We start from the raw sequence: 23,715 nt of genomic DNA, 5'->3' as shown, positions 1-23,715 counted from the left end.
TCTAGTGTCCGAAGTGTTTTCACATATGGTGCATTAATATAATCTACTAGAACCCGTGGTGACTTATATTTATTTTATTACACTAAAAAGAAATCGTTTATTTCAATAATGAAAATTATTTGATCCCCTGCTGATTTTGTACATTTGCCCACTGAGAAAGAAATGATCAGTCTATAATTTTAATGGTAGGTTTATGTGAACAGTGAGAGACAGACTAACAACAAAAATGTCCAGAAAAACGCATTTCAAAGAAGTTATAAATTGATTTGCATTTTAATGAGTCAAATAAGTATTTGATCCCCTATCAGTCAGCAAGATTTCTGGCTCCCAGGTGTCTTTTATACAGGTAACGAGCTGAGATTAGGAGCACTCTCTTAAAGGGAATCAATCAGTCGATCAGATTCCAAACTCTCCACCATGTCCAAGACCAAAGAGTTGTCCAAGGATGTCAGGGACAAGATTGTAGACCTACACAAGGCTGGAATGGGCTACAAGACCATCGCCAAGCAGCTTGGTGAGAAGGTGACAACAACTGGGTGAAAGTGTTGCGGTCAGATGAGACTAAAATCCAGCTCTTTGGCATCAACTCAACTCGCCGTGTTTGGAGGAGGAGGAATGCTGCCTATGACCCCAAGAACACCATCCCCACCGTCAAACATGGAGGTGGAAACATTACCCAATGACCCAAAACACATGGCCAAGGCAACAAAAGAGTGGCTCAAGAAGAAGCACATTAAGGTCCTGGAGTGGCCTAGCCAGTCTCCAGACCTTAATCCCATAGAAAATCTGTGGAGGGAGCTGAAGGTTCAAGTTGCCAAACGTCAGCCTCGAAACCTTAACGACTTGGAGAGGATCTGCAAAGAGGAGTGGGACAAAATCCCTCCTGAGATGTGTGCAAACCGGGTGGCCAACTACAAGAAACGTCTGACCTCTGTGATTGCAAATAAGGGTTTTGCCACCAAGTACTAAGTCATGTTTTGCGAAGAGGTCAAATACTTATTTGACTCATTAAAATGCAAATCAATTTATAACTTTTTTGAAATGCATTTTCCTGGATTTTTTTGTTGTTATTCTGTCTCTCACTGTTAAAATAAACCTACCATTAAAATTATAGACTGATCATTTCTTTGTCAGTGGGCAAACGTACAAAATCAGCAGGGGATCAAATAATTTTTTTCCCCCACTGTACATGTATTATGTAAACGACTTTTTATTTTGGATGAGATTACTCTCGATTAATCGTTTGACAGCACTTATAAATATACATACATACATACATACAGTGGGTACAGAAAGTATTCAGACCCCCTTAAATTTTTCACTCTGTTATATTGCAGCCATTTGCTAAAATCATTTGTTCATTGTTTTCCCTCAATGTACACAGCACCCCATATTGACAGAAAAACAGAATTGTTGACATTTTTGCAGATTTATTAAAAAAGAAAAAAAGTGAAATATCACATGGTCCTAAGTATTCAGACCCTTTGCTCAGTATTTAGTAGAAGCACCCTTTTGATCTAATACAGCCATGAGTCTTTTTGGGAAAGATGCAACAAGTTTTTCACACCTGGATTTGGGGATCCTCTGCCATTCCTCCTTGCAGATCCTCTCCAGTTCTGTCAGGTTGGATGGTAAACGTTGGTGGACAGCCATTTTTAGGTCTCTCCAGAGATGCTCAATTGGGTTTAAGTCAGGGCTCTGGCTGGGCCATTCAAGAACAGTCACGGAGTTGTTGTGAAGCCACTCCTTCGTTATTTTAGCTGTGTGCTTAGGGTCATTGTCTTGTTGGAAGGTAAACCTTCGCCCAGTCTGAGGTCCTGAGCACTCTGGAGAAGGTTTTCGTCCAGGATATCCCTGTACTTGGCCGCATTCATCTTTCCCTCGATTGCAACCAGTCGTCCTGTCCCTGCAGCTGAAAAACACCCCACAGCATGATGCTGCCACCACCATGCTTCACTGTTGGGACTGTATTGGACAGGTGATGAGCAGTGCCTGGTTTTCCACACATACCGCTTAGAATTAAGGCCAAAAAGTTCTATCTTGGTCTCATCAGACCAGAGAATCTTATTTCTCATTATCTTGGAGTAATTCATGCGGGCTTTCATGTGTCTTGCACTGAGGAGAGGCTTCCGTCGGGTCACTCTGCCATAAAGCCTCGACTGGTGGAGGGCTGCAGTGATGGTTGACTTTCTACAACTTTCTCCCATCTCCCGACTGCATCTCTGGAGCTCAGCCACAGTGATCTTTGGGTTCTTCTTTACCTCTCTCACCAAGGCTCTTCTCCCCCGATAGCTCAGTTTGGCCGGACGGCCAGCTCTAGGAAGGGTTCTGGTCGTCCCAAACGTCTTCCATTTAAGGATTATGGAGGCCACTGTGCTCTTAGGAACCTTAAGTGCAGCAGAAATTTTTTTGTAACCTTGGCCAGATCTGTGCCTTGCCACAATTCTGCCTCTGAGCTCTTCAGGCAGTTCCTTTGACCTCATGATTCTCATTTGCTCTGACATGCACTGTGAGCTGTAAGGTCTTATATAGACAGGTGTGTGGCTTTCCTAATCAAGTCCAATCAGTATAATCAAACACAGCTGGACTCAAATGAAGGTGTAGAACCATCTCAAGGATGATCAGAAGAAATGGACAGCACCTAAGTTAAATATATGAGTGTCACAGCAAAGGGTCTGAATACTTAGGACCATGTGATATTTAAGTTTTTCTTTTTAATAAATCTGCAAAATGTCAACAATTCTGTGTTTTTCTGTCAATATGGGGTGCTGTGTGTACATTGAGGAAAAAAAATGAACTTAAATGATTTTAGCAAATGGCTGCAATATAACAAAGAGTGAAAAATTTAAGGTGGTCTGAATACTTTCCATACCCACTGTGTGTGTGTATATGTGTATATATGTATGTATATATATGTGTGTGTGTATGTATATGTGTGTGTGTGTATATATATATATATATATATATATATAATGCATTGTTAATCCTTTTGATCTTTTATTTTAAAAATTCACAAAAATCTAACCTTTCATTGGATAAGAATTTAAAATGGGGGGAAATATCATTATGAAATAAATGTTTTTCTCAAATACACAATCTTGTTTAGACACAATTATTGGCACCCTAGAAATTCTTACGAGTAAAATATCTCTGAAGTATATTTCCATTCATATTCACAATTTTGAGCACCCCAGGATGATTATGAACATGAAATTATCCAGCCATGGCTTCCTGTTTCACAGAAATATAAATAGGGAGGGAAACGAAGCCCAAATTCCCTTAATCATCCATCACAATGAGAAAAACCAAAGAATATATTTCGGGAGAGGTTAAGAATTTCCAATCAACATAAAATGTTACGAAACTGCCTGGAAGAGGACGTGTGTCTATATTGTCCTAATGCACGGTGAGAAGGAGAGTTTGAGTGGCTAAAGACTCTCCAAGGACCACAGCTGGAGAATTTCAGAAAATAGTTGAGTCTCGGGGTCAGAAAACCTAAAAAAAAAAAATTGTCGAACAGCACCTACATCACCACATGTTGTTTGGGAGGGTTTCAAGAAAAATTTTCCTAGCTCATGCAAAAACAAACTCCAGCATATTCAGTTATCAGACACGACTGGAACTTCAAATGGGACTGGCTTCTATGGTCAGATGAAACTAAAAAATGAGGTTTTTAGCAGCAAACACTCAAGATGGGTTTGGTGAACACAGGGATAAAAAGTACCCCATGTGTACAATGAAATATACTGCTGTATTTTTGATGTTGTGGGCCTATATTTGTGCTGGAGGTCCTGGACATCTTGTTTAGACACATGGCATCATGGATTCTATCAAATACAACAAACAGAAAACAGATAAAAAATCAATAAGTGACTGACTCTGTTAGAAATCTTATAATGGGCCATGTTTGGATCTTCCATCCGTACAATAATCCAAACACAAACCTCAAAAACAACACAAAAATGGGTCACTGAGCACAAAACCAAGCTTCTGCTGGCCATTCCAGTCCTCTGACCTGAACCCTATAGAAAATGAGTGGGGTGAACTGAAGAGAAGAAGCACCAACATGGAGCTGGGAATCTAAAGGGTCTGGAGTGATTCTGGATGAAGGAATCGTCTCTGATCTCTTGTCAGGTGTTCTCTAACCTCATCAGGCATTATAGGAGAAAATTTAGAGCTCTTAAACTGGCAAATGGAGGTTTCAAAAAGTATTGAATAAAATGGTGCCGTTAATTGTGGCCAATGTGTATTAGAGAAAAACAATTACTTCATAATGATATTTGCTCCCATTTTAAATTCTTACTATCCAATGAAAAGTTAGATTTTTGTGAATTTTTTTAATAAAAGATCAAAAGGATTAACAATGCAGATTAATTTTCACAGCCGCCTTTGATCATATTTACCAAGGGTGCCGATATTTTTGGCCATGACTGTATATATATATATATATATATATATATATATATGTCTTAATTTTACTGTAATGAGAATTTGGGGACAGAATGTGCATACATATCCTGAAAATGTCAATGCAAAGAAAAAAGTAATAAGGTAATAATATTCTAATAGTACTTAATCTCTGTAATTAATTTTTTTATTTAGTATTTATTTGCATAATATATTCATGAATTAATAATAATTAATATTACATTTATTTATTAATACTATAACATTATTAATTTATTTCTATATTTATATTTAATGGAAAATGTGACCTGGAAAAGTCTGTGAGATTCTAGGAGTAGTGCAATGAAGGTTGCAACCAATTACTGTAGGGAAAAAAAGTATGTATAAACAACATTTATTAGTGTGCAAATTGGTGTAAACTCACATAGAGGCAGGGAGGTGAAGCACAGGTCAGTTTGATAACTGGACATACAGTGAGGGTGAACATTACACATAACACAGATACTCTCACATACAGCTGAATCATTTCCTACATTCACAGTGAGAAGACAAGTTGAAGGAACACCAAGCATTATTACAGCAAGACACGGCACATTCACAACATTCATACATGAAATAGATACATGTCCAACACTGGGTTCTTGTTAAATTGACCAGATATTGAGGAATTTGGTCCAGTAAATGAGATTATATAGTTGTCGTAGCTGTGTTGTTATTAAAAGGACAGTTTGTTTTTACCTGCTATCATGCCACATGAAGCTGGCCCTGAAGTATATCCTACAATGTTAGCGGCCAGTGCAAAAGCAGAAACTTTGCTTATTGGAACGGTTTTATTCTAATGTTCTGCACCAGCAAGAGCTTTAATTAAAAGTCTTGGTCATGCCGACCATTTTCTGGCTTACAGATTATGTTCTTGGCAGAGATGTTCATAGCACCCGGTCCGATCTCCAACGTTATATTGCACTACAGGTGTTGTAGTTACAAAACCCTGAGGTCACCCTAGATAAGGTCAAACACCTCTCTAACGCCATTACAGTTCATTGTCTGCCTGATCAAAATAATTAAATAATTCCCACTGAAGTGCAGATTTAACTCAAAGGATGTTCTGAAAAACACAGATATACAATCTCAAAATCATCTTTTGCCATTTATATTAGATAAGCATAGGTGGCAGATATCGCCTGAAGTGTATTTTTAGTATACTGAATATGTAGATAAGGTTAGTAGTACAAAAATATTACAATGAAGTGAAATCAAATGTTTGCAACATTCATGACAAAAAAAACAAAAAAAACAATCATGTTTATGAGCACACCTATATAATACAACATTGCTTTTGTCTTGATTTAAAAGAGATGCAGGTATAAAATATGGCGTATATATATTGTGAATAACTACAGCTGACATTACCAAGTAGACTTTTTGTATAGACTGAATAAGAAGCCTGTTTTAAGTGATGTTCAGTGGTAAACATCCTAATTGGTTTGTTAGTATGCAGCGTTTCACTCAGTACAAAGAAAAACAGCAGGTGATGGCACAGTAAATAAGAAGCATGTCTGGTAAATCTGAGACAAATTCACTCAATAGTACATCTGTCCCTTGCAGTGGTCATGAATATAACACAGTGATACAGTGGGAGATGTTTGACTAAATATATTACCTGAGGGAAATGAATCTGCTTCGGTTCTTTGAAGGGACGAATTATGCCACGGGCTGCGATTGTACCGTCATTACTATGGTTACAATATAGCAACATGGAGAACTGATCTTTTGATAGGATTCTGGAACAGTGAACGACCACATAAATCCACCCACTTACAGGTAGATAGACATTCTAGTTAAAGTCTTTTGTAATTTCATTCATTTTTTTTTTTTTTGATTCATTTGCAAATACATCAGTGCCCCTAGGTAATCAGTTTAAATTACACATAATAAAAATATAGAAATAAATTATTAGAAATAATATTTACATTATTTTTGGTATACTACTGTATATTGGGCCTTTTTCCTACTGTATATTCATTATAATAATTTAATTGACAAAACGATATGGATATTAATGAAAGGCAGACAAAGGAGTTAGTTATGTTAAAATCTAATTTGGGATCATTAGACTTTTGCGAATCCTGACCGCTACTTCCGAGTGCAAAAAAGATTGGGAAAGCATAGTAGTTTTGCCACATTTCACCTCCTGTGTGGCATTATACATAATCTGCGTCACTAATGTTGCTGCCTTTTTAAAAAAAGAGTCGTAAAGATCATAAATATTAAGTGATATAAAATAGAAAAAAGCCCAGGTATTTGGGACAACATCTACGATGTTCTGTGATCTAACGTGTGAATTGCATTACATTCTGGTTTTGCTGATAAAACACCTCAATCACAGAGTATATACAGTATATTTATCAGTGCTGAATGTTGGATATGCTGCTCACAAACAGAGAATTTACAAAACATGTACCTCAGGGTTCAAAACTACGTCAACACTATTACTGGAACTCTATGGATAAAAATCATTGCACATCTACAAAGGGCACGTTTTCGTGTTTCTCATGCAGCAAGTGTTACAGTGACGTATGTACATCAGTCCTGTAGTATCAAATGGCCAAATGGGATGTTAAATGTGAGTTTAGATGGAAAACGTCCCTTTTCAGCCGAACTTGGCACACATTTTGCGTTATTTATAGGGTTTGTTTGTTCAAAATGACCCTGAAGTGCAGAATGCTAGTGTATTTGAGTATGTTAGTATGAATGGGTTGTCACGGGGGGTTTAGAGACAGCATGCGGTTTCTTTCACTGAGTGGGTGAGCAGTCGTCCATATCCAGAAGCTCCTTGACCAGCCTCTCGCCGAACTGCGCCCGGCTGTAGCGTTTGACGTGGTAGGCGTCTGACATCTTGTAAAGAATATAGGCATTGTTGATGGCGATGCTGATGGTCAGCCAAAACACCTGCTGCCAGGTCTTATTAGGCTTGTGGAAAATGAAGTACCTAGTTGGAAACACATGAGTTGAGTGAACTATAAAATGCATGCATATATCCTAAAGTTTCATTGTAAAACAGACTTAATTAGACAAACTCACTTGCTGTACTTGTCATCGTATTTGCAGATGTAACTCAGGTGTGCAGCAAAGGCCTCCACAGCAAGGGGACATGGGATTTCTCCACTCTTCCTCTTAATGATCACCCCTAGGACAATCCGGGCAGAAATGTCAATCACAGTCAGCAGACAAGAGGATTTAATATCTGACAGTAAGGAAGGACTGTTCAGTTTTCTGCTGCACCTTAAGCAATGAGATCTTCTTGTTTGTTAGTAGCATAAATCATGCTTTTACCGATCATAAGCATAAATATAGATTTTAAAGTGCCCCTATTATGCTATTTTTAAGGTTCATAATATTGTTTTGGGAGTCTCCTACAATACGTCTATATGCATGCAAAATACGCTTTTGTTTTCTCAAATATCACCTCATTTTCCAAGAATTCTCAAACAAGTCGTTCGAAGCAGTTCTAAGATTCAGTCTCTCTAAACCCCTCCTTTCCATGAGCCTACTCTGCTCTGATTGGTCTGATGGCCCAGTCTGTTGTGATTGGTCTACCGAGTACAGTGCGTGTTGGTGACGATGCACCTATTGCAATAGTTCTGTATTTTAAACGCTCTATAGAAAATATAAACATCTATTATATATCATATTTACAGGTTATGATTCAGTGGAGCCAGCTAGTTCAAATAAACTGGGTACTGAATCCCGTGTTGAACTGTCTGAGATTAGAGAAGCAGTCGTCAGTAAAATGACGGAATTTAAAAAGATTGGGGTTGTACTGCTGTTGTACAATAGAAAAATTTATTTTAACCACTGATTCTTTGCAGCGAACGAATTTACTTTCACAATGTCTTCTCGACATGATGTTTTCCACACGAACTAGATACAATGTTTGAGGGCGAGTCAAGTTGTTCGCGGACCGCCAACGTAGAACATAGGTGGGCATTATGCAAATGTGTTACCCCGTGAGTGGGATTCTAATTATTCATGACTTATTTAGGCTGTTCAGAGTTTATCATTTCTTTTGGGAGACAATAACTTTATTTATCGTGCAGTTTCGGCTTTACAAACCAAGTTTTGTTAAAATTCCAAACAAGGTTTTATCAAGTCAACATTTTATGCATTCTATGTGCAACCTCAGTTCAAATTCTGGAACTGGATTAGAAAATAAAAGGCATTCTCTGTTCAATTTTGAATGGCACACAACCTTGGTAGCTGTCCTTTCTGTGTAACTACTGATCATATAACCCATGCATCATCTTCTAAAATTTTAATCTGAGTCACATGAGTCTAAATTAGAATCAAAAACATGATGTCACTGAAACATAATCAGTAAGTAGTTCCAGTCATTAGATCTGTACCATTATGAACCCTCTGATATTGTCAGCGTACAATTAATTGCCATCTGTTGCATTCAGTAGTAATCTACTGCTCATTAGAGCACAATCTACTGCCTTCCTCATGAGTGCTTGTGGCATGTAAATTACAATGCTGGCACTTTTGGAAAATTAAAATGGGTTATTTTGAGTCCTAAAGACTATGGGGAAAGTATGGGGAAGTATTTTTATAGACTGTGGACTTACAAAATGTCTAAAAGTTGAGGCTGAATACCGGTGGGATGATATATTTCAAGTTATGTATAGAAAACTTGGCAGAGCTTTAGCACTGAGTTTTCAATGAAACGGTTTAGCCCCATTAATCAAAAGCAACACCTGCTCTCAAAGAGGAGCAGAAAAAGCTTTTACCATATAAACAGATTATTTTAGATTCCAGAGAATGAAATATACATCGTAATTTAATCTCCCTTTTGCCTGACCTCATAAACCAGGAGCAATGCTATTTGTTTACTATATAGATATAGCTAGATATACCTTTTGAGAATGTGAAGTGCTTTGAACACTTCATGCAAATATTTGCTTTTTGATAGGATTGTAATAGAAAGAAAAAAAAGAATAAGATGATTGAAGTGATAAAATATATATTGAGGCAGCTCAATGCTTTATATCTCTCTCTAATGAAAATGCCTTGTATCAGTGCTAACATTTCTCATGTGAAGCTGCTGTCAGAATGGATCAAAGCTTATCAAAGAAAAGTGAAGACCAATGCAATTCGACGAGGCTTTGCCTTTTATAATCCTATGATGTGCACAATATCCATTTAATCCACAAACATCAGCGTAAAACCAATCTAAGCTTGCACTGCTATAGTGAAAACGTTCTCTGGGAGGTGCTTTGATGCAGCTTGGGAGTGTCATTTGTAGTTTGCAAGTTTCCATTTATTTTATTTCTTACCTTCTTTAGTGGGAGAGTAGGCGTTAGTGAGGAACCTGAAGTTGCCTTTGTTGTACCAGTTGATTACGGACATATTGCCTCTCATCTTAATGTGAGACTGGCCACGTTGCTGTGGAGCCTCGGTATTGATCAGCATAGACTGAGGAAGACCTGTACAATCACTCTTCCTGGTGCTCAGCAACCCGCAGCAGTAGATGCCTGCAGGAGAAGGAACATAGTACAGAAAATAATTAATAATCCATCTCTGGAGCTGGCTGAGAATGAATATTTAGCCTGAACATTCATTCTCAGCAAAACAAGTGTTCACATTTGAATGCTGATAGGATGAATAGAGGTCACATGAATAGACCCCTGCGTGTGTGCTCTATAAAGCTGTGAGCAGATGTCTTGTCCACAGCACTGCCAGATGCTGCAACCTATCTGAACTTGGCCTAGAAATCTGATATGAGATCTGAGATATAACGATTATTCATCCTCCCCGCATGGGAAATGGGAAAATGGTGTGACTAATCTTTCCTTTAAGATTTTCAAATGCTGGGTTAAATACAACCCAGCGCTGGGTAAAATAAGGACAGACCCAGCATTGGGTTACTGCCTAGAAGGTTGGGTTAAACATTTAACCCAACTATTGGTTGAAAACAACCCAATTGCTGGGTTTGTCCTTATTTTACCCAATGTATTTAATGTTGTATTTAACCCAGCATTTTTTAGAGTGTATATACTTATGCAATGAACAAAGTTCTGTCAATATGTCCTTAAAACTTGAAATAAATAAATAAGATAAAAATGAATAGAAACTATATAGACACAAAAAACTAATGAAATGAAGAAAACTTTAAAATAAAAAAACAAAAGCTAATTTAAAATATATGTGACCCTGGACCACAAAATCAGTCTCATGTCGCTGTGGTATATTTGGAGCAATAGCCAAAAATACATTGTATGGGTCAAAATTATAGATTTTTCATTTTATGCCAAAAATCATTAGGACATCAAGTAAAGATCATGTTCCATGAAGATATTTTGTTAATTTCCTACCGTAAATATACCAAAACTTAATTTTTGATTAATAATATGCATTGCTAAGAACTTCATTTGGACAGATTTAAAGATGATTTTCTCAATATTTAGATTTTTTTGCACCCTCAGATTCCAGATATTCAAGTAGTTGAATCTCGGCCAAATATTGTCCTATACATTAATAAAAAGCTTATTTGTTCAGCTTTCAGATGATGTATAAATTTCAATTTCGAAAAAATTTACCCTTATGACTGATTTTGTGGTCCGGGGTTCACATATATAAACTTACATTAGTATTTCAGTGATACTAAAATAACGCTGCGGGAGATTCTTCATCAATAAAATTGCATCACACAACACCTTCAACTTGTAAATCTGTGGAACCTGATGCTGACTGAATTGAATGGAACAGCTGGGGCAAAAATGCCAGAACAGCAGTTTTGGGGAAGCGGCTCTAAAACTGTCAAGATAAAAGATCCTTCTTAATTAAAAGCAGTTAAAGTAGGCCTAGTTAAATACTCTTTTAAATTAGTTTCCTTCACTACAACTACTAGTGAAAAGTAGCTAACTACATTGAAGCTATTTAGAAGGGCAATATCTTTTTTAAATATTGTATATATTTATATGAAATAAAAAGTATTTGTACAGAGAAGAATTAGTTATGATTAAAATAGATTATGCTAAATAACAATGATCAAATTAGAAAACCAGCTATAAAGAGTGATAAGGTCTAAGTAACCTAAAGAAAAACTATGCAAAAACCATCAAAAGTCACTGCTTTACATGAACTCTCTGAGTCTGAACAAACCAATTCTGGACATATGTTGTTCAGCCGAGTGATATATCCTGTTTGCTCTTGATATGAATAATAGACCATTTGTCAGCAATTTGTTGTGCTGTTTTGCTCAAGCATTCGAGCTCGTTTGTTCTTCAGCATTTGTGTTTGTAATGGTGACCTGCTCTCCTGGATTCAGCTCAGCGAAGGATTCCTTGGACTTATTCAAATCAAACAACTTGTCTCTTATAATATTCATCAAAAGAACTGACTCATAATAGTATTTTTTTCCCCCTTATATAGTAATTTGTTTATTAATCACACATATTGTATGATGTGTTTGCTTGCAGCCCACTATGACAATTCTACAGAAAGACATTTTTTCCCTAAAATAAATGATTTACTTTGCTGTGGCACTTAATCGTGAAGTTGTAATCGTGATATAAAAAGAAAAAGCATTTTACACTTACATAGCGTTTTGCAATGTTAAGTTTGAAAAAAAAAGCTACACAGCTTTTAAAACAGCTGAGCAACCATCACGCTATTAAAAAGTCGCTCCTTTTAGTTAATTACTCCTAAATACTACAGAACAGTACTGTATGAGGCTGAATGAGGCTGAATGAGGCTATGTATGAAGCTGATATATAAATTTTACATGACATTCAAGACCCAGTTGTTTAATAATGTAAAAGGTTTTGATTGAAATGTAGAGAGAAAAAATAAGCTGGCCACCGGCCTAATCCACTCTAGCTGTGTTAACATTCACTCCTTGCTGCCCAGCTGGAGGCTTTCAAATAATCTTTGAGTATGAAACACGCGTTTGCTGTGAGAACTCAAGGTCAACTTCTTCTCACTCTCTCCATTTATTCCTTGCCACAGGATGCTGTCACCGTGTAATTAAAAACTGCAGGGGATGAGGAACATCAGATGGAGAGAAGATTAAAGAGAAGGAAAAAGAAGCAAAGCAAAGCCAAGGCAGAATTCACTGAGAAAAGTAGAGCAGATAAGGATGCAAGGAACTGACAGATGCAGCACTGTTGCACATGAGTTACAGCACCTACCCTGTTTCTCAAATTCCTGAAACAAGTTTAGACTTGTGATGCTTGGACCAGTGAAGATGATTGCATTACGGCCAGCCAGATTCTGACAGAGCTGCTTGGCCACCAGACTGTGAAGCTGGGGTTTATTTTTCAGCGTGTCCAAACCATCTGGACCTGGACCCTCCTTTAGATGCACATAGATCTGGTGAGGAAGAAACACAGTGTTTAATGCTGCTTAAACATTAACATTATTTACTTTCCATTCAGAAATCAATTATTTACATTATCATGATATTATGCGAGAACGATTTGGCATTCTGATATGTGATGCCCTCTTTTCATGATCTAATAATCAATCTAATCTTTTTTTCTTAAATATACTTCAAAATTCACTATAGATTTTGAGGTGACGAGTATGTTTTTTTTAAAGAAATGAATGCTTTTATTCAGCAAAGGTGCATTAAATTAAACAAAAGTGTCAGTAAAAACATTTATAATGTTAGAAAAGATTTCTGTTTCAAATAAATGCTGTTCTTTTGATTTTTTTTAATTCACCAAAGTATCCTGAAACATTTGATCAGTTTCCAAGAAATGTTTCTTGAGCAACAAATAAGCATATTAGAATAATTTCTGAAGGATCATTTGATACTGAAGACTGGAGTAATGTCTATAAAATTGAAATATTTTTTCACAATATTACTGTTTTACTGTATTTTGATCACATAACTCTAGCCTTGGTGAGCATAAGAGATTTATTTCAAAAACATAAAAAATCTTACAGACCCTAGACTTTTGAATGGTATTGTACATCAAAAATACGATAAATTCTGTTGTCTGTTTGGCTCACTCCCTAGGCGCAAAGCAGTTATTTTCTCTAATAGGCACAGACCAAGAGAAGAGTGCAATTATGTTAAGTGGTCTGGGCTTTCTTTTTCTTTGTAATGTGCTTCTCTGTAGTTTAATTTATTTGCGTTCACAAATATCAGAGAATTGTGTAAAATTGCTTTGTTTGTGGCAACAGAGTAACAAAACATTTTCGATAAATGAATATACTTTCTCATTAGAAACAATGTGATGTAACATTTTGGGGCAGTTGATACATTTTTGGGTGATATCCTCCAGCGCTGTGCACTCACCTGACAGATGAAACCAGTGGAGCTGCACTGTCGCACCCACAGGCTGAACTTTCTCTTCTTCCTCTTGCGCAGCTCCCTCTCTGTACATGTGGTAATGAACACGGGGTCCTCATCAATCAAGGGCTCATGGAGGACCTGAGGGATAGCAGCAAGTCTCATTTGAAAAATCAACAAGCTTTTTATGTTCCCTGCAGGAAATGCACACTGAAATCTTGATGAAGCTCCTGTGAAAAGATGTTGGCTTGTCGAGTCAGGTGTGATAGATCTGTTAAAGCTAACCAGCTACGTTCACTATAGATATCATAGTAGTGTTTGACTCAGTGAACCCTCTGTCAGAGCTGAAGCAGTTAAACCGGGCATGTGTGGCTGTGCTGAATGCCTTATTGTTTGCCAATAGGGGATAAGAACCAAACCCACACTGTGGCAGTCAAAGTGGGCTGGATATGGCACACATTGTCAAAGTGATATAACCATGGCACTGGGAGAGCTGAGAGATGCAGATGGTGTTTAGTTTACTCATGGCAGGCGAATAATTGAGGGGTGTCTCTGAAATGGGTCACACAAGGCCTCATCAAATGCAAATCTCTGATTTAGGAGCTGAAGCTGATTCTATTGGTAGAAATTCCAAGCTAAAATGAAGGTTAATGACAAGTATAAAAGGATAGTTCACCAAAAGGGTTTGCTAACCCTGATGATTTTTTTTGAGTGAATTATCCTTTTAATATGAATAACTAAGCCTTTTAATATGACAACCTACAATTTCCACCATGGCAGATTATTAATTTTACTTGAAGTACAAAAAAGGACCTAAAAATATCTCAAAAGCACTTCAGTACGAACAGTAATTAATGGGGATTTCAAAGGGCAGGAGTTCAAAGGACCTTAATTAGCATCAAATCGTCAGCACAAAAGAATTACTTTTCTCAAAGGAAATTTTCATTTAATTTAATTTGCCTAGCTAAGTGTATGCGTCACAATTTTCCTCATACTAAAATTACACAATACAGTAGAACATACATATATCGATTGATTGATTGATTGATTCTCACATTCTAAGGGGGAAATATACCAAAAGCTAGTAACTAAAAGAAATCCCTGATGGCTGTTTAAAAGATGAATATGCTGAGATGCATTATACCCTGTGAATTATTCATGCTGTTTGAGAAACAATGTCTTGAGTCAGGAAGCGCAAATCATTTATTCTAATTTTATATCAGGCCTTTAATTTGACCGAATGTAATAAATGTGTTTCACTTTTGCTGAATAATGGACTGCTCCGATTCTAGCCCATATTTCAAGATTACTTCTCACAGCTCAGTTCCAATTTTATGTTCCCTATCTGAAAGCAGAAGCCCAGATCAGTGAATCCAAACTCATTTTCCAAATGAAGAGGGAGAGAGAAACTGAATAAGTGTAGGAGGGTGTTGAAATGGCTTACTTGGCACAGCTGTGCTCATTTAGAAGTCTTCTTGTCATTTAACAGTAAACTCCCCGATGTTAGCCTGACATTTGAATGTCTGACTCAATGAGTGCATGATTATTGTTATTTTATCTAACAGAAGACTACATTTAAAGTGAGATTTAGGGGTATTAGATTAACAGAATTGGCAATTGCTGTCTATAGAACTTTGAATCAGATATCTGACTTCATTGCTTATCATATTTATTTACAGCCATTTTGATTTAAAATAGGATTGTTAATTTGATATGTTAACGTAGTACAATTATTTTTTTAAACGTATGCATTTAATGTGTCACAAGAATGTAATGTCAGTTTGTCTTCATTTAGAAGCTTTTCTCTAAATTAATTGCAATTAGTTTGATTAAGTAATCAGTATATGTATACTGTTTAAAAGTTTGGGACCAGTCAGATTTTTAAATGTTTTTGAAATAAGTCTGTTATGCCAACCAAGGCTGAATTTATTTGATCAATTTTTAGCAGCTTTTGCTCCAGTCTGAAGTGTCACATGATCCTTCAGAAATCATTCTAATATACTGAGTTTCTGTTCAGAAAACATTTCTCATTATTACCAATGCTGAAAACAGTTGTGCTGCTTAATATTTTTGTTGAAACCATGATAATAAAAAAAACATGATTCTACAGCATTTATTTGAAACAGAAATCTTTTGTAACATTATAAATGTCTTTACTGTCACTTTTACAATTGAATGCATCCTTGCTGAGTAAAAGCATTAATTTCTTTCAAAAGAAAATATTACTGACCCCAAACTTTTGAACAGTAGTGTAATTCATTTTAATTCATGTCCCTTATTAAAATATGAATTTAATAATAAATATCAATAATTTAATTAAACATTTATTAATAATTTAATTTAAATTGTTTCATGAAATCATAAGTTCCAATCCAGACACATAATAAAACTAAGCTGGATACATGAAGAACTGAAACCTGGGGGACTTACAAAAGAGTACACAGAATAAAGGTCAAAATGTTGACTTCTGAGCTTATGAATAACTCAAAATGTCTTTAAGGGCCTGATGCCTTTAACTGTAGTGTTTCAGAACAGACGTTACTAGTTCATTTCTATGTATGTTACTAATTAGGATTCAAAATACAATTTTGAGTATTGCATTCAGCAGATCTGAAAAGTTGCAGACATAAAAAATCCTTCAGATCTCTCAATGGCACCATGAAGCTCACAGCCTGGGGACATGTGACGGGACTCCAGGCTCTCCCAATTACAGCAGAACGCGCTCTGATTTCAGTCCCAAACCCACTTTTTACTGGCACAGAAATTTAATATGTTTGCTAGTCCTAGTTTCCAAAAAGTTAATGTGAAGATTTAGTTTGTGCAGTTTCTTTTTGTACCTTCAATATATTGGTTATTGATTGATTTCTACACTGAATTGAAGTCCGATCTTTACCTGTGTCTGTGAGGGCCTGAAGGACGAGGCGAAGCTCTGCTGGAGAGAGTCCAGGAAGGGTTGGATCTTATAGAGGCCCTGATTACCACCTTGGCTGGAGCGGAAGGCTACCACGTGGAAGTACTTGAGGATCTTCTCGAACCGTGCCTGGCTCATCTTGAGCGCGATGCTGCGGTTACTGAAGAATCCGCTGCTCCAGATACTCAGCACTGACTCGCAACGGTTCACGCCAGTAGAAGTAACGTAGCCCAGAAAGGCCTTCATCTCAGCCAGCGTCACATTGGTCCATCCTTCATCGCTGCCAAAGCGCTCCTGGTACTTCTTGGCATACATGTTAGTCTGGGTCACCATGTTCTGAATGACGTTGTCAGGGACAAACATCTGGAAGAAGTCCATGGCCGTGGAAGTGGCCGGCATTTTCTGTGTCGGACCTGCAAAATAAAAGGAAGGTTTAACAGAATAGTATTTTAATTCTTTAATATCTTATTTAGCCAGGGATGATTTTACCAGGCTGTTGCTCTGATGATTGCAGAGAATAATGCAAGAGCTATTGCATCATTTTATGATTCACAAAGCCAGTTATTTTGAATAAAAAGAGGTTGGAAATCTCTAAAATAAATCCAATGGAAATGCATAATATGTGATTTTAATTATACATGTTTAAATATGTAAAACAACGAGCAGCTGATTTACAGAAGAGCTAAGAATCTTTTAATAAAAACAATTTTAGGTCAGTATTTCTTCCAAATAATAATGTTACATTCCAGTGCTTATAATTATGGATGTTTACGAAAGCTTGTTTTAGGATTACAAAAAATATCAAAAATAGTAATGTCACTTTTTATATCTCACAATTCAGACTTTTTCTGGCAATTCTGAGATTATATCTCACAATAATGAGAAAAAAAAAGTCAGAATTTCGAGATATTCAGTAAGGTCAGAATTGAGATAAACTCAGATTTGCGATTTTATTATTTAAATTCTTAGAAGAAAAGTCTGAATTGTGAGATATGAACTCGCAATTGCAAAAGAAAAAGTCAGAATTGTGGGATATAACCTTAGAATGGCAAGATGTAAACTCTGAATTGCATGCATTTATAACTTGCAGTTCTGACTTTCTTCTCAGAATTGAGAGTTTATATATTTATGAGAAAAAAAGTTGCAATTACTTTTCAATTATTATTTTTTTTAATCCTATGGCAGAAATGGGTTTCCACAAATAATAGCTAAAAAAAAAGTCAGAAAATGTACAGTAACTTATCTTGACTGAAGGGATTTTAGTTATTTTTGTCCATAGAATGAAAAACTTTTGTGTTCAACAGAAGTCATACAGGTTTGGAACAACATGAAAATGATTACATAATGTTCATTTTTGAGTGAACTATCCCTTTAACTTAATAGGCTGGGTGCTAGATGCACAGTTGAACATCTAATGACTTTTATCAGGACCCTTATCACCATCTACCTAATAGGGAGCATTCAGTAACAACTAATGAGCTGCAGAGGCTGAGCTTATCAGCTAATGACAAAAAGTTGTAGAAAGTGGCTCACAAAAAGCTTAATTTGTTCCCTTATTATCTTTTACTCCACTTCCACTAATGGACATTTCATCAATCCAAGCAGCCCACACATAAATGGAGCAAACAGCTAAGAAGGAAAATGTAAGAGTCTTAGTCTAACTTCAGCTCATTATAGCAGATGGGTTCCATGGGACATTAACTTACACTGTGAAATAAGTACATTTACAGTGTTGCTTAGTGTGAATATTGGAAGGTGTATTGATCTTAAATAATCTAAACTCACACTTGTATACTGCATTTCATGCTGGGATATCTGATATGTTGCAAACACCCATAAACAACAGACGAAATAAAAGTATGCTGCCCTTATGTGTTTATTTATTTATTTTTTTGTAGTGACATGACAGAAACCCCAAAGCACAGCACTGGCCAGCAACTGCACATGCCACATTTACTCAGTGCCACAGTGGCCTAATGACCCCAAAGCAAGGGAGTGTGTAATTGATTTGAGTGCAATATACAACTGTGAGTAAACAACTGTACAGGATTCTGATTTAAGGAAATCTGTTGTAAAAAATTGTCTTGAGAGGAAAACAGAACAAAAACACATTTTTCATATCTTTTTGTTATTTACATGAACAAATGGTTCTGTCATGCTTTCCAAAGCCTCACGTGTTCATTCAGTCATTTGTACATATACATATACATATATATCTAACAGCAGCAATTCAACCAGTAACTCATCTCCCATTACGGCTCTGAAGACGCTTGTAACGCAAATGCAAACATTCCCCCCGGGATAAAGCCCATTGTACAGTGTATTATGTTCATTTATCTGTGCCTTTTTGTATAAACTACTTACCAAACACAAAAGAAGATCAGTGTGTGAGAGAGAGAGAGAGAGCGCTCAAGGAAACATCTCAAGGAAAATCTCACAAAGTTGCTGATTATATAAACATTTTGCCCAGTATGCTAAAAATAGGTAGCTTACACACAATGCATTCATGGACTTATCATTTCTATGAATGTATAAGCTAAACTGTGTATCTTAGGTATTGTAACTGGTCATTATTATTCTTTTACAATTTTTAAAATATTGCAAATTGAATTTGAAAAATAAAAATAAAATTATGTCAAGGTCTACACAATATGTACACAGTAAATTCCCCAGTGTTAAATCAACACTGCTTGGTGTACATATGGGAACAGAACATGTGTGTGTATTTTAATATTTTTAATATTTTTCAAATATTTCATTCATTATTATTCAAGATTCATTATTTTCATGCTGGTCTTACTAGTTAAAAAATAGTGTATAACATTAACTTGATAGAGCAAACAGTTATATGTTCATATCTGGCTTAAAATCTGTTATGATATTAAATCAAAGTGTTATGTAATAGAGTATGACTCTGCAGCTTAATCCAGATAATGGCTATATCACTTGTAAAATGCATGAAGTGGAAATACCAATGTACAGTATACTGCTGTATTTTATTTTAAAGAAAACTATGCTTACATTAAAGTATAAAATAAATATGGTTTAAAAAAAACTTTTCCTCTCTTAAGATTAATGTTTAAAGTGCTTCAGTGGTATTTTATATATTAGCTGTGTTCAAAAAGGTTTTCTTTCCACACCCAGTAGTTCTGTAGAACATCAAAATGTATTTATTTATCTCTGTGACTACAGTCAGTATTCCAGGAGGTGTGCTGGTGTGCCACATATTAATTATTGAGAAGAAGAACCAGCAGTCCCTGTACCTTCTCTACAACTCCTTTATACAAGTAAGCAAGCTGATATAAATCGATCTTGTTATTTTAGATCTCACAGCAGGTACAGAATCACACCATATGGCACTCAAACAGTCCAAGCTTTGTGTCTCTGTTTAACTATCATGTCACAAAACTGTTGGGTTTGACAAAGATCTGTTGTAGGCAAAATGAAGGATAGCTCATAGCTGCATTGTGCCTTGGTTTATCTTTCTATAATTCTACATATTATGATATGTTAGAAAACATGCTTTAACACAAAGTCTGAAGGATGTAAGCAAGAGCCCAAAGTGTGTTATGTTGAACTAAATAATATAGACCTTATATAAGAATCACAGTCAGGCTAGAGTGTTGTGCCAGACATTTGCCTTATACGAACAGTACTGACAGCTTGCTCTGATGAAGCATTGTTTGTCAGTATCCAAAGGTGTTACATATTATAAAATGACCCATGACATGAAATGCAAAATATCTGTTGTGTGACTTTGTGTATCTTTCATGCATCACTTTGCAGCTTGTGCCAAAGCAAAGGCAGCAACCAGATGGCCCATTTTCCCCCCATGGTGCCAGACAGAAGTTTCTGAGCAACCACGACAGAACGATGTGTCATTTATCAACAGCACGGCATCTACTCAATTTGGAAAACGTTCAAACCAAAACAAGGAAATATTACATGCAGATTAGGATACTTTCTTCTAATACATTATCATGGCATTCTAAGGTATTTCTCAGTATGTTTTGGTTCATTAAACATCATTCTTTCATTTCCCATATTTGAGCAATAAAAGCTCTTTATATGACATTTAAAAACAGACTCAAACATGCATCATTTAAAGATGCTCTTGGGTCACTTTGACTTGAGTGAAATGAAGCATGAAATTAGTATCAGTCTATTGATCCACATGTCAAGCGGCCAGGGTCTGTGCAGTAAGTGATGCCAAGGAGTCTCTTCACTCCTGTTTATGACAATATTTAGACTGCCATTGGCAATTAGAGAAGATATTATAAAATAGCATAAAACTCTCAACCATCCTTGCTAGAAAAAAAAACATTTTGTTATTAAGGCAGAAATGATTCCCTGCACATTATGTAAACCACAGCATTTGCAAGTCTGTCTGGCATTAGCACATTATCATCTCGATCTAGGATTTAGAGAGAAATATAGACCTTCAATATTGTGTGTGGCTGAAATCGAAAAAGAGCCTTTCTTTCTCTACAATTCATTCATTTTTATATATTTTGTACAACTGAACAGTCAAACTCCAGTCATGAGTCATTTCATTTCATAGTAAGAGAATAGAAAACTGTTCACTTAATACTTTGTGAGACAAAGTACCCCCCATTATAATGCTACATTTCTCCAAATCTGTTCCGACATATGCACAGTATCTTTAACTGTTAAATGAATAAACCATTAACAACATACCCTATTTGTTTTGTATTTCATTGCATTTGTTTTAGATTGCTGGGTAGGCAATGGAACCACAAGCATTTGACTGGCAAGCATCTTTATACTTATAAATCATGCAAAATTTACCAGGGAAACTGAATTCATAAAAATGAATAAATGAGTGTTTGTCTATGGCATAAAAGTCTAGACAGTCAGTCAGTCGTGAGCTTTGATAAAATGTGGTGACACTTTGCATGAAAGGCATTATTAAAATCCTTAAAAATGAGATTAAGCCACCTACACTGACAGTGAACTGAATACTAATTCAAACTGGTGACTGCATGACATGAATGTTAAGGATTTTATCCTACAATAAACTACTGGGTCTGAACTTGTGCATGGTTTTAGTTGACTTTTTTTGTCCTTATTCTCATAAGTCTTTACTTATTTGTTCTCTCTAATGGCCACTTGCTGAATATGTGCATAGTACATCACTTGATAAGAAAGCATTTCTTCTTAAAGCTGCCATCTTGCATTTTAAAGTGTGAATTTCTCAGAAATGAGAGCCTCGTCTCATCTGCCTATGCAAATGACCCTCCTGCCCTGACACAGAGCTAATCATAATCATAATCACAGCTGCTCTGAGTCTGGCAGTGATTAGACACTGGAAGCATCCTCAACTGGACTGAAATCCTAAAATTTGGCCTGCTATCTCAGTTCCCCCGGCTATGTGCAGGATTTCAAAGAGCCAGTTAATAAAAATCACCCCTGATTCCCATATTTCCATAGGAATTGTGTCATCTGTTGGAGCCATCTGATGAGAGAGATCAAAGTAAACCAATGTAGTCATCAAAGAGTCCCATCTGTGAGCTTAATTACTCGTTGAGCATGCAGGCCTCTCAAGGATGATGAAGCTGCATTGCATTTACACGAGGATCGCTCTTCATTAGACCAACTTACCATGCGTGTCCTGATAGTGGGGCACGTTGAGGTCCTGTAGCGAGTCGCTCCAGCCCTCCTCCTGCGCCTGGCCGTTGGAGACGGATCCGGGGGGACCGCAGCTCTGACTCCTCGCTTCACCTGCTCTGGCATCGTCCGCATTCGTCTCCGTGTAGTTATCCGAATTGGAGTCTCCCGTCGTACTGTAAAAGGGGTTTTCGCTGCTGTCGTCTCCCGACTCCCCAAATACATCGTCGGAAATCTGCAGGCTCTCGTAGCGAGATCGCGCTTCCTCGAGGAGCGACAGTCCCCTCCTTCCACACTCCGCCATCGTTTCTCAGTCCCGACGTAGAGCTGCTGCACCCGGCGAGATTCCGCATGCAAATGACCTCCTTAAAAGCGTCGAATCCAGCATGCAGTCTGCTCCACCGAGCCCCTCTGCGTCGCGGTCCTCTGCGCGAGATGCAGCGGGCGCGGGTCTCAGAAGCGGCGTGGAAACAAAGCTGAACGCCGCGGGAGCTGTCCGTCCTTTCTGGTGCTGAAATACCCCCGATCCTGCGAGCTAAACCCGGCTGAACCCCACAGCTGACCGCCCTACAGACGCTCTGTGCATCCGGGTTGGGCGGGCTCCCCTCTCTGTGGAGGATGACTGAATGAATCGCTTCCTTGGAAATCACCTGACTCGGTCTCCCAGCGCCGTCCAATGGCATTAACCTCTGAATGAATCATGGATGTTAGAGATGCGAATTATATTTGTTCTGCCACAGTGCTAGAATGCCTTGTGGGCAGTGTTGGGGAGTAACTAGTGGGCTACATGTAACGGAATTACGTAAGTTAATTACAAAGTAAATGTAACTGTAATTTGTTACAGTTATTGAGAAAAAACGTGTAGCCTAATTAAATTACAGTTACTTATGAAAATGTTAAGGGTTACAAAAGGGGTTACATCTGAATATTATCATTCACATACAGATTTGCTTGATTTCTTTCCCAAATTGCACTGACTGCTCCAAAATACGAGGCATGTGTTTCATGAATTTAGGACACATGCATCTTCAAAAACTGTTTTATTTCAAATTTGAGTTTATGTATAGCAATGCATTATTATTATTATTATTATTATTTTTAAAGATTAACTGTTATTTCCAAAGCATTGTTAGCATGTGTTTCCTGTCATAACTTTGCAAAGATTTGATTTCAAAAACAGTATCATAGCTATTAAACTATTTCTTGCTATGATTTTAAATCTGTATTTAGCCTCCGAGCGATCTCAAAGTTTAAAAAAAAGTGCTAAAGTCTAATTTTGTGGTGTCTGTGGTTTAAAATAATTTTTTTATAATCTTAATTCAAATAATGAAGAATTTTGAATGTCATACAGTAGTGAGTTTTGAGGACTACTGTAAGGTTAACACTGCCTGCTTTAAATGTTTCAAAATGATTAACAGTTGAAAACATATGTTGGAAATTTAGAAAAGTAATCAAATGTAATCAGATACAT

The 23,715-nt window shown here is 36.8% G+C and overlaps 1 protein-coding gene across 1 annotated transcript; it reads right to left on the bottom strand.

The window, feature by feature from the left end:
* Positions 1–4,763: 4,763 nt before the first annotated feature.
* Positions 4,764–23,279, bottom strand: pgbd5 (piggyBac transposable element derived 5). Its single transcript, XM_058796009.1, has 7 exons — positions 22,239–23,279; positions 16,599–17,029; positions 13,712–13,846; positions 12,597–12,777; positions 9,741–9,938; positions 7,489–7,594; positions 4,764–7,396 (listed from the first exon to the last, which is right to left on the bottom strand). Exons 1-7 carry the CDS (start codon positions 22,546–22,548, stop codon positions 7,201–7,203), a joined length of 1,557 nt encoding a protein of 518 aa, XP_058651992.1. The 5' UTR covers positions 22,549–23,279; the 3' UTR covers positions 4,764–7,200.
* Between the last annotated feature and the right edge of the window lie 436 nt (positions 23,280–23,715).

The sequence above is a fragment of the Onychostoma macrolepis genome, chromosome 13 (genome assembly GCF_012432095.1).
Source record: "Onychostoma macrolepis isolate SWU-2019 chromosome 13, ASM1243209v1, whole genome shotgun sequence".
NCBI classification, from domain to species: Eukaryota; Metazoa; Chordata; class Actinopteri; order Cypriniformes; family Cyprinidae; genus Onychostoma; species Onychostoma macrolepis.
Note: the sequence above shows the minus strand (reverse complement) of the source record. Positions and strands in the feature narration are given on the sequence as shown.

What these genes read in the sequence shown, in the direction of transcription:
- pgbd5 (XM_058796009.1), bottom strand. Translation starts at nt 22,548, where the DNA reads ATGGCGGAGTGTGGAAGGAGGGGACTGTCGCTCCTCGAGGAAGCGCGA. An exon ending in CCACTGGTTTCATCTGTCAG is followed by an intron (nt 12,778 to 13,711) that starts GTGAGTGCACAG and finishes CTTCCTCACCAG; the next exon opens with ATCTATGTGCATCTAAAGGA. An exon ending in TACGATGACAAGTACAGCAA is followed by an intron (nt 7,397 to 7,488) that starts GTGAGTTTGTCT and finishes GTTTCCAACTAG; the next exon opens with GTACTTCATTTTCCACAAGC.